The 12,180-nt window shown below is 38.7% G+C and overlaps 1 protein-coding gene across 1 annotated transcript in view; it reads right to left on the reverse strand.

The window, feature by feature from the left end:
* Positions 1-3,005: 3,005 nt before the first annotated feature.
* EML5 (EMAP like 5) overlaps positions 3,006-12,180 on the reverse strand; it is a 123,826-nt gene continuing 114,651 nt past the window's right edge. Inside the window, exons 34-42 of the mRNA XM_039883980.1 lie at positions 11,030-11,187; positions 9,477-9,591; positions 7,659-7,847; positions 7,356-7,528; positions 5,891-6,053; positions 5,495-5,598; positions 4,622-4,775; positions 3,994-4,094; positions 3,006-3,733 (exon numbers count right to left, since the gene is read on the reverse strand). Coding sequence (XP_039739914.1) covers positions 3,697-3,733; positions 3,994-4,094; positions 4,622-4,775; positions 5,495-5,598; positions 5,891-6,053; positions 7,356-7,528; positions 7,659-7,847; positions 9,477-9,591; positions 11,030-11,187 — 1,194 coding nt within the window. The 3' untranslated portion in view covers positions 3,006-3,696. The remainder of the gene's footprint in view (positions 3,734-3,993; positions 4,095-4,621; positions 4,776-5,494; positions 5,599-5,890; positions 6,054-7,355; positions 7,529-7,658; positions 7,848-9,476; positions 9,592-11,029; positions 11,188-12,180) is intronic.

Consider the following 12,180-nt stretch of genomic DNA (forward strand, 5'->3'; position numbering starts at 1 on the left):
TTGTGATCATGCAGGCTTCTTGGGTTACGTGCTGCTTTGGTAAATGGTTCCCAAATAGCTAGTCCTTTGCCTTCTGAGTGAGTGAGGTGGGTGGGTATGTGCGGTGAAAACAAACAGCTGGAATGGCAAGGGCAAAAAAATGAACAATTCCTTAAAATGCTTTCATTTACTATTAACAATTGCTTTTAAAATAAATATTTTAGGCAACTACATTATCACAAAATTATACAAAATTTTTACAAGTATATACATAAGTTATTAGAGAACAGACTTTTAAAATCACAAGATTATAGCTATACATATATATTCTCCCATTCTGAAAAACATTCTCAGAAATAACTCCACAGAAAATAGTTACTGAAGATAATTTTTTAAATGTAAAAATTAGATTTCAATAGTATATTTTTAGATGACAGACTATATAATCACAGAGATCGAATGGGTAATTACAAAATAGGACTAAATTTTTGAATTAAAATAGATGTGTGTGTGGTTTTTAAAGTTGTTAAGGCAAAAAGTGTCAAATGCTTCAGAATTAAGAAACGGATCACTGATTTAAAGAATCAAAGTAGTTTTTTTTTAAAGCTATAAGTTGGTTAGAAAAAAGCAAATTAATGCAAAAGGGCTAATAAAGATTCGGACGTTCTCAGGACCAAATTTAACTGTAAAAACAGAGGTCACTGACTTCTATAGTCACATACCGAAGAGATAATAAAACCACATGGGTAAAAGTCCATATTTTAAGAGCATAAAACTAGCAGTCTGTTATGTGGCTATTGCTTTTCCATTGGGAGAAGAAAGAATTAACCAGTTTTTAAACCATTTTGTAAGCTGCACTTTGCTGTGCTGATCCCAAAGACGAGACTTGAAACAGGAAAGAAAGCACATACGAGCATAAATGCTATGTAGTTAGGCGTAGGTGAAATGACACTTCCACTCCGTTTTAAAAAGTACACTCCATTGAATTTAAGGCATTTGTTCATTCCAGTGTTACTTGAGATGCTTTACATCTCTACAGAAGAAATTTGTTTTAAATTGTATTTCCAGAAATTTAAACAGAAACAGACGACTTTTTAGCATTACCATTTATAAATGGTATATAGTTGCATTCTCATAATTCCATTATAAAGAACATGGTTTAGCCATTTACAAGGAAATAACATGCTAAAATTGGATTTTTTTTTTTTTTTTTTTGCCATTTTAATGGACATTGCCTGGAAATACATTTGAGAGTTTTTGTCTTTCATTTGTTACGGTTTTTATAGGCAAGCTAAGGTTGACTCTAAAATAGGGGTCCCCAAACCCTGGGGCCACGGACTGGTAGCAGTCAGTGGCCTGTCAGGAACCAGGCCACACAGCAGGAGGTGAGCGGCGGGAGAGCGAGCAAAGCTTCATCTATTTGCAGCTGCTCCCAGGACTGGCGTCACCGCCTCAGCTATACCTCAGATCACCAGGCATTAGCGTCTCATAGGAGCACCAGTCCCTGGTGCCAAAAAGGTTGGGGACTGCTGCTCTAAATCATTTGTTGGATAATTTGATCTAAAATGAACCACCATCAAAAATGGAAGGGAATGAGTGTGGCTTTAAGCAGTGAGCGGCATTGGAGTGCCGTGTGCTTTGGCATGCATTTATATACAGAAACGGGACTTAAAGGTGCCAGGAGAAGTCTCAGGTTACAAATTCAGGAGCTTAGTCATATACTGTGCACACAAATAATTCTCTGGGTTAAGAAAAAGATAAACATAGGGCAGAAGCTCCATGGCCTGTCATGGTTATTCACCTTTCTTTAGTTGATGGCTGGTAAAAGCAAAAATGGTGCTTATGGGATGAGTACGTAAGATCAGCATCACCTTTGGAGGTGAAACAACAATGATTAAGGCTGACTTAATGTTTGGCCACTTGGAAGAACAAAAATGCAATGGATGCGATTGTATCCTATATAGCTTACTAGCTGAGGGTTACAGTTAAAGTTTGTACCTGCACTGTAATGGAAATGGAGTTTCTCTTTAGCCTAAAAAGCTGGCAAACTTGCCTCAGAAAGAAAGTCTATAACAGTCTCAAAAATGAAGAGGGTGGTGGAGGGGATTTTTTCCCTTTAATTTATTGACTGCCCCTTTATACATGAAGAGAAATAATAGTGTACTCTAAAATTTGGCTTTATTTAGGAGAATATTTTGTTGTGAATAATGAAAGAATACCATCTTAGGTTTCAAGCTTCATAACAAACAATCAGTCTTCAGACACAGCTATTCAGAGCTTTAAAACTGACCAGGTTCAATCACTGGTTAGGCTTTCTGTGATAAAATTCAGCCGTTTCTGTTTTTAGTATTTATAAGGTGTTGGATAGAAAACTGAGAATTCCAGAAACCTGAAGGGGAGTCTATTATACTACAAAGAGAACACATTAAAATAAAAACTCTAAGGACCAATAGAGCATCTTAAACTTCTTCACACTTAGAAAAATATATTTTTAAATATCAGTCTACATAATTCCCCATCTTCAGGAATTTACGGATAGGCTAAACAGCAAGTTCCTGAATGGCAATTACTGATCTTTGGCAGCATTTAAAGTGAACAGGAATGAAGAGCCAAGAGTTCAGCCCCAATTCACCAAAAAGGAATTTCAGGAGACAAGTTCTACAAGTGAACTTGTATGCATTCCTTTTGGAAGTCAGCCTATGGGATGGCATACATCTAAAATTTTCCAATTAAAAAAAAAAGGCTGTAAAAATTTCCTTTCGAGAGTTAAACTGTATAACTTTGTAAATTTATGTGTTAAATGTTTCTATTAGACTACGTCTTTAAATATTCAGTATTCTCTCCCAGTTAAATACTGTTGCTACTTAAAACCTTAAACTGTACGTCATTGGAAATAACTGTTCCTCATACTACTTTTTCATTAATGAGGGATTAACCATTTTAATTTTCCAATTATGGAGATGGCCTGTCATGGTTATTCCCCTTCCCTTAGTTGATGTGTGGTAAAAGCAAAAAAGGAGATGACTTCTGAACATAAAAAGATTGACAGCTCAAAAATGAAAATGTAGCAATCATGTACTATAAACTTTGGATTTGTCCCTGAACTTAGAACTGCCTGGAGAAAAATATCCTGTATAAAAAGTGCTTTTATTAATGCTTACGAAGTATCCCATCCTCCAGTAAAGCCTGTGTGTGTTCCCTCAGTGAAAATGTTTGCCTTCTAAAAACTGCTCCTTTAGGGTGATGGTGTGTTTCCTCTCCTTATGTAAACACAAGGATAAAATATTTCATTAAACAATGAACCTTGAAAATAAAATGTAAATCCTAAAAAGAAAGTTTTGCTAACTAGATGATGAAAATCATCCAAGTTGTCCTTTTAAGGTTTTGGTTGGTTTTTTGGAGTGCTGTTCCCTAAACCTCCCCAGCGGGCCTTGTGCACACTCCCGAAAAATGGGGGGTTTGCCTTTCACCATCCAGTATTCCATCTTTCCTTGAAATATAATTACCTGGCAGTGTATGGATTATGGACAGTTACCCAGTGCATATAGTATTCTGAATACATCAGTCTTCTATTTAGATGATTCTGGGCATATATCCCTGTTACAATCTTAAATTAGCACCACTTGACCATGCAGAGTTTGGTTCTTTTTTCCCCCGCTCTTCTGTAATTCTGGTTTCTTGAGACTTAATTTATAGTCTTCTCAGCATCCATATCTTTCAGTGAGGCATATGTACACATTTCCAGACAAATAAACTGCAATCAGAGGGAAAATTGCAATGAGTTGATTATATTTCTAGATATTCAGAAGTTTTTCCATTGAGCTTTCAAATCATACATGTATAAAAGTTTTCCTCAACTTTTATTCCGTATTTACACACTATGCGACTCCAGGGAGCCATCAGGTTATGCTACCTTATGATGCAGGCTGAGTCCACAAACAAGTTGTAGAGTGATGTTAAATCTCTTAATAACTGGTAAAGACAGTCTGCTCCCGGGCTGAGAAAGTTACCAACCTGCAGTCATCGCCTCCAGCACTAACAATGTGTCGGTCACCACTGGTAAATCGAATATTTGTCACATGGGGTGAGTGACCCATGAACCTTTTGTGCTTTGCCTAAAAAATAAAAACAATGAAAAAACAGCTTAGGGAGCGTGATGCACACAGAAGTCAAAAGTTTCTGTCGGGAACCACCATTTCCCATGACCAGGGCTGTGGAGAGAGTAAGCAGTTAGGACCGCAGCCAACAATTCAGCACTTTTTCAGAGTCAGTAATGGATCCGCACTTAACACAAACCAGGTTATTTGGGCAGTCGGATGTCGTCTCTGGGTACCTCTGAAGGTTTTCCTCTGAGGAAATGCATTTGAAACTTCGTAGTAGATTAAAGGTTTGATAAAAGGCTAATCTTAACAGCTTTATTAGAATAGTTGGCAAAGATAGTGTTACTTGGGAGCAGGGGGATATAATTTCTAATAGATATTTCAGAGTAATGGACTTGGGAAGTTTGGAAAAGAATTTTAGGAACAGTATTTTGAAAGCAAGAGACAATAATTTTAGCTATTACATGAGAAAAAGTACTAATGATCAGACATCTAAATTGGGAGTATAATTATAGGAAATAAAATACCAAACACAAACTTACAAATTTTTCAGGACATGGGAAGTCAAATAACTTAACCATGCCAAAGTCATCTCCTGTTACAAGGCTGATTCCTGAATGAGATACACAGGCACAGCTGACGTCAGCCTTCTCGGCATGTCTGGACCAGATTCCTAGAACTTCGTCTCCTAGAATACTGGAGGGAAGGACAAAAACAGGTTTATCATAGTGAAAATTGCTTGGTAATTAATCTAAGTACCTAATTATGTTATTTAAAATAGAAGAAGCACACTGATAAGGCAAGTTACCTGGAGCCCTGAATTTCAACCTGTGATGTTAACCCCCCACTTAAGGAAATTTTATAATTTTAAAGGTTTATAGATAAATCCTTTTAAATTAATAATACTTTATGAGAGCTGATAGAACTATTTGTAAAATAAAAAGTGATGTTTATGCTATAGGAATTTGGTGGCAGTTTTCATTGACTAAGAAGATGGATACTCATGGCTACCTATTAACCAGCAAACCTGAGCAAATTCAAAGGTTTAATTTCTAAGAGCCACCAGATAGCATTCCATTAAGACAGAGAAATGGTACAGTTGCCTCCCTAACAGTACCCAATAGATGTTCTTATTGTCTGTTATTAAAGAAAATATCAAGACATCTTTAAAAAGTCGTAACTTTGATTTCCTTGCTTTAAAAGAACTGATAGAGCATGGAACTATATTCCACAAAAAGGGGTCCCAGCATGAGCATATCATTCTCCTCTAAGAATTCAAGATCTGGTAACACTGGTAACAAAAACTTAAAACTCAATTACTATTCCCTTGTGGAATGACAACTGTTCAGAAATAGGATTTTTCAGCTTTCTTAACTTTAAGTCTCCCCTTCTAAATATACATATGAAATGTTTACCTAGTCCACGTGGCCCAAGTAATCCTGTCAATGGCAGCCTGATCCATAAGATGTCTTCCTGAAGGCACTTCATAGACATGCCGTTTATAGCAACCAGTGGAGACCTTTCATCGCGTATTAAAATGAGACAAAGATTCCATTATGTGAGAGGCAAAATCCAGAAGTTCACAGTCATACTAGCAAAGTGCTACCTGATCTACATTTCTAACATTAAGAACATAAAAGACAATTACAAAATCTGTTATAAAAAATGGAGAAAAGGACTGAAAAAGACAGTAAAAAATGCAAAAACAGTGACTAGTAACTGCAAGTCTGGGCGCTCTAGGACCCAGTTTTAAGAGCGCGCACAAGGTGTGAAAGCGGAACTGTAAACGGTGTATCGCGCTTCTACTGTACCTGGAGATGTCTGCTATCTGCAGAGAAGTCCATTTGAATGACAAAGCTGGGGATGTCTTTGCAGTAGCTGATTCTGTTAAGTGTGGGGCCCAAGGACAGGTCATAAAAATCCACTGAATTCTCGCTAGAACCCACTGCCAGAAACCGGGAATCTGGACTAAATCTGAATAAGGAGAAAACATGTGAAAGATGGGTTAGGCCACATGAAACAGTACAAACAATTACTCAAGACCAGTGACTGACTTTCTAGCTCTGAAAAATAAGTGGACATGTGATGTGGCCTCAAACAGATTTACCTAATAGACACACTTAACATACTGAGATTCCATTTGTGTTACATGAAACAAAGGGCTTTACATTTTACTTCAATTTAAAATGGTTCCTAAATTTTCATCTAATTCTTTTAAAAATATATTAGTTTTTAAAAAGCCACTAACAATTACATAACTTCTAAGTTACATAATGCCCTAGGATGGTCAAGATTCATCTGGAAAGATCGTGTCTTTTTTTTTTTTTTTTTTTACGCCTATAGCACCTGGTCTTCTTCCTAGGTGGTCTCCCATCCAAGTACTAACCAGGCCTTGCTTAGCTTACGAGATCAGATGACATCGAGCACTTTCAAGGTGGCATGGCCATAGACTAGATTGTGTCTTAATAGCAAAGAACACAGACCAGCTTAACTCACCTCAGGTTATTAGATGAAGTGACACTACTTGAGGCTTGGAAGAAGGTAAAGGACAAAGTGCTATTGGCCTAGTAGTGATCACAGGAAGCAGTATTTGACAATTCAGTCTCTAGAAAACTTCATGAGTCTTGCTGAATGAGGTAGGTACCTTAGGGACACTGGGAAACTAAATAAGCAAAGCCACTTCACTGTTTCATATGCTGAAGTTCTGAGGAAGGTTTCATTTGTAAAAGGTTTTTACTGGTGAAAAGAGTGCAAGCTTTTGACAGACCTGGATTCAGTTACCTATCTTGATCACATGGACATACATGCTTCAGAAATGGTAGCCACTGTTAAGCTTAAGCACTGAAGAAATAAAGGTTCAAGAAAAGTTTAATTTAGATTCTGGGGCATAACAGATGTTTAAGGAGTATTAAGTAAAAGAATGAACTAGCTATTCAGTTGAGATTATTAAGAGATGTAAGAAATATTTTAAGTTCTAACTTTAGGTTTCCAGGCTAACAACTTTTGAAGGGCAGATGAAAGATAATTCTTAGCAGGAGGAACTTGCTGGACGTGTCCAGTGTGACACTTATTCATCAAACATTCCCTGAGAACTTGCTATTATAAGGCACTGTGGTTGGTGCCCCGTGGATCCATAATTTGGCAAGAAGTAAATATGCATACAAACAGCCATGTGTCAGCACACGTCTGATGTGGGGCCCTTGGAGGGCCTGTTTTCAGCTGCAGAATGGGTTGCTTCAAAGTATACTACAAATGCTATTCCATTTGTTGACTAACCTGATATCGTGGATTGCACATCGTCTGTCTCTCTTCTTTCCCCAGATTTTTAGAGAGCTCACCAGTAAAATAATAAATTCTCCATTTTTCATTCCAATAGCCACCATGTCCCCTTCAGGACTGTAACACACAGTACGAGCAGCATGTCCCAAATTCACTTTGTTTAACATCTTCTGCATAAGAACCAAAAGAGTCACGGAGAACTTCATTAAGTGGAATACTTAAAAAAGTAAACCAGTTTCTCCCCCAAATTCTCAACATAATTCAGAGAAACTATAACATCTTTGAAAAGATTGTACCTACTTTATCAGCAATATCCCAGAGTCTCACGGTCCCATCTTCTGCAGCAGAAAGGAAAAAGTCCCTGGAAGGGTGTGTGGCCAGTCCCCATATGGGCCCGTCCACATGACCGTTAACTAAAACATTACATGCTGCATTTTTCTCTCCAACTTCAATGATTTCCGCATTCCTTGTTCCAACTAATATCTTGCCCTGAAACACAAGTGGGACCAATAGAGTTAAATACTAGTTGCTCTTAATATAAGAATGACCCTAATGACCTACATGACATTGTGATTTATGAAAAGAAATTCCTATTTGGTCTTCCTTTCCTTTCTGTAACAAAGTTCCCTAAACTCTTAGAATTTACTATGGGGAGATAGCCATAAAGATGCCCTTTGTTATGTAAAAGAGGTGACTTTTTGACTCCATAGAAGAATGGGGACTGTTTGCCAGGAAACCTGCCTCTGTGATTAGAGGTTGGAACTTTCATTCCCACCCTACCCTCCTACCTGGGGGAGGGGGTGGGGAGGGAGGGGCGGGGACAGGCCAGAAGCTGAATCACCAATGGCCAAGGATTCAATCAATCATGACTGTATGATGAAGCCTCCATAAAAATCCAAGGATAGGGTTTGGAGGGCTTCTGGGCTGGTGAATAAGTGGAGATGTGGCCCGGGTGGGGGGTGGCGGGGGGCGGCTGCTGGGAAGGGGCGTGGAAGCCCTGCGCCCTTCTCACATACCTGGCACCGTGCAGTTCTACATCTGCCTGTCCTGGGAGTTACATCCTTTTACAACAAACTGGTGATCTCGTAACTAACATGTTTCTGAGTTCTGTGAGCTGTTCTAGCAGATTAACCAAACCCAGGAAGCGGGTGGCAGGAACCTCCAATCTGTAGTCGTTGCTCAGAAACACAGGGAACAACCTGAACTTGAGACTGGCATCTAAGGGGGTGGGGGGCCGTCTCACAGGACTGAACCCTTAACCTGAGGAGTCGATGCTCTATATCCAAGAAGATACTGTCGGAATTGAGATGAATTTTCAGACACCCTGTTGGCAGTGGAGAATTGCTTGATATTGTGTGGGCATTCTCCCTCCGCCCCCATACACCATAGAACTGGGTCCAGAACCAAAATAACCTGCTTTCAGAGAACTTTTTGCTTTGAATTAATCTGGTAGCAAGCCACTCAACAGTGCATGTGTGCAGTTTTCTGTGCCTACAGGCCCATGTGCAAGCGCGCTGGGCTGGGCTGCACGTCAGAGCTCCTGCTGGAGGCTGAGACTTCCAGTTTCTCCAGTCATCAGTTTGGACTCTGATGGTATTTTAGTCTGAAGATCTCTAAAGAGGTATAAATGCTTTGGGATATGGGAAGAAAGTACTGGATTTTAATTAAAAATAACAGGAAGCTTAATATTTAATATACAGAGGATGATACATGTAGATGATTTATAAATACACTATTGCAAGTATATGCGTGATCAAATATTGTTACAGAAATGTGTGTTTCTAAGAAAATGAGACAACTGCACTAATCAAAATTAGTTAACTGGAAAGGAAATTCAGTTCTGTCTACCATAGTTGAATCGGCAGATTCAAGAAAACGTGGAGGTGTAAATACACTGCTCAGGGGAACAGCGTCCCATCCTGTCCTCTGCACTGGCACAGAGACTGCGCATGTGCCACCAGTGGAGCTGCAAATCAAGCAGCAGGGAAAAGGCGCAATAAAACCAACGAGCAAAGCCATCTTTAAGTATCATTCATCGACTTGCAGAGGGTGAGAGAATCACGGGAATAAATGTTCTCTATTTTCTGCTGCACGGCGATGGCTCAAGGAACTTCTTACTTTGCCTCGGCACACAGAACGGACACAGTCCGTGACCTGCCCCGTCTCCAGCCTGAAGGCCCGGCACCGCCTTAGCTCCTGGTCCCACAGTTTGACTGCTCCTCCTTCTTTTGACCTAATGACCCAAACCAAAAAAAATAAATAAATAATAATAATTATTATTGGCTATTACAAATAATTTTTATTATAAACAAATATTAAATTATAAGCAGAATACTAAAAAAGGCCCTGATATTTATAATTTACTTCATATATTCTTCTAAACTAAATTTTAATGGCGATTTTAAGACACACTCAAACATTCAGTTTAAGCAAATTTTATAAAAATTCATTTCTTTGTCATGAGCATTTGATTTAGTGTCCCTCCATCCATGTATCCTATCTCGTAACACTTCCTGATTAAGGAAATGTACAAAATTATTTTTAATGTTAAGAGGATAATGGAAATGGAAGGCCAGACAATAAGATTACCGATGCCATGCTGCAGAATATATTTCTAAGGGCCAAAAGGCCCTTGTTTTCTACCGTTATTATGAAAATATCCTACTGAAACAGTTTACAGGCTGCTAATGAGTAGGGCTGTGCAAGACCAGATGACTTGTGGGAAATGCAAGTGTCAGAGTCACATGGTAAAGACAAAATATAGCCCAGTTATGGCTTTTCTCTTGGAAGAGCGGAACAGTGTACTGCTTTATTTTCTGCTAGATGGAACAGCTTGTTTTAGGAAAAAAAAAAACATGCCCTTGCACATAATACAGTCTTCCTGTGTGTGAAAGGCCAACGCTGTGTCTTTGTGTTCCACTGAGATGCGTGGGATCTTGCAGTCCTGTACCGAAATGCACTTACTTCCTGGTCACACAGATTATTGACATGCACGTGAATATGTTGGTAGGAAATCAATTATAATTGTAATCAATAATTATCTAGTCATTAATAATTATCTAATTGTAATCAATAATTATCTAGTTTCCACTGGAAGGTTTGAAAATCATTCAGAAGAAGGCCTCTCCACTGACTTAAATTTTGAGGTCTCGTATTAAACAATTTTACCTAATAAGTTTGCCTCGAACAAAAGCAAACACGGCAGAGTTTGTTTCCAGCACCCTCTCAACCTTTCTCATGCAGCAGGATGCATTTTACCCCTTAGGATCCAGTTTGAACAAAAAAAGCAAGCAGTCAAGATGCATCCTGGATTCAATGGCAAAGATTCCCCCATGAGTCACCTGCTACTCAGCAAATACTTACACAGGCATACAGACAGTAAGAAAATCAGTTCTTAACCTGCAAAATAACTACCTAGCCACGCCTCAGAAAAATGGTCACCCCAGTTGTTGGAGTTTAGGTTTATCTACAATGCAAACAAATCAGAAGTGATTTAAGATCAAAAGAATCAACAAAAAGGCACATAAAAAGCAATAAAAGAAGCATTTGACGAGGAAGGTCACAGAGGATAATCTGTGCAGTCTAGAAACAGCCAGAATAACTAACTGCGGCCTCAGGCAGATCACAAGGCACTGATGCTCAGGAAAGCTGTGGAAAGAAGAAGGACTCACGGCCTTTCCTTGCCACCAGTCACAACCAGTCCATCTCGCAGGGTGGTGTACATGGCGAACACAGGCCCGTTGTGAGCTCTGGCCACAATCCTACACAGTATGTGATCTTTCCACACACAGACATCTCCACTGATGGTACCTGTAAACGTCAAGTTATTCTGAAAAGGAGTGGGGAAGGGGGAGATAAACTCATCAAAAGTTCAAATAGAGTTCAAGCAGATGCAGTTCTCTATGTAAGTGTGAGCCTGCCTCACCCCGGGTATGGAGGGACTGGAGGGAGAGAAACGACTCTGACTGTGAGGCTTCGCCTTGTCCGGGCCTTTGCCTACTCCAGGTCTGTTCCTCGTTAGCAACCTTGGACAAGACTTTTAACCTCTACGGGTCTCTGCTCTGTCACGTGTAAAACGAGGGAGTTCAGTCTCTAAGGTCCCTTCCGATTCTAATACACGTAATTCTAGTTCATATCATCCCTCTGGATTGCATCCTTCCAGCTGCCCCAGAAATAAAGGTCATTCGTAACTGAGAGTGAAAAAAGGAACAGAAATAGGAGGTCAAAATAACTTTTTATGAGGTCTGCTAAAGTATTTTGGCATAGGAAGAAAAACTATTACCTATGGCAAAGTTGTAGTTTTTCAGATTTCACTAGCTTATGAAGTTAAAAATAAACATTTGCCAGTTCTTAAAATGAAGATAGCAAAAGTTAATGCATTTCTGCAATCAATCCAAAATAAGATAAATTTCTTAAGGTACCAAAAGTTTAATAATGCTTTAGGTCATTTGAAAATTGCAATCCCGATATAGTTTATTTATGTGGACAGTGAAGAAATCAAATCCTGCATCTTGTGCTATTTTCAGCCTATTTTAGCTTCACTTTTAAAGCAACTCATATAAAATCTTCCACCAAAAACAATATGGAAAGAACCAATAGGAAAATAAGACTGAATTACGACAAAAACAAACTGAAATTTTCTTTAACCTTTCTGAGTATACCAGAGAGTTGGTATGTTTAATTTTCCTATAACAATTTAATGTTACTTCAAATTCCTCACCATTTATACTTATTCTCTACAGCTCGTATGTGAATAATAATGATCTGTCATCTAGGAGCATCGTTAATTCATGCCTCACTGCAATAAGAATGTAAATGCTTC

This window comes from Pteropus medius, unplaced genomic scaffold, assembly GCF_902729225.1.
Source record: "Pteropus medius unplaced genomic scaffold, Ma_sr-lr_union100, whole genome shotgun sequence".
NCBI classification, from domain to species: domain Eukaryota; kingdom Metazoa; phylum Chordata; class Mammalia; order Chiroptera; family Pteropodidae; genus Pteropus; species Pteropus medius.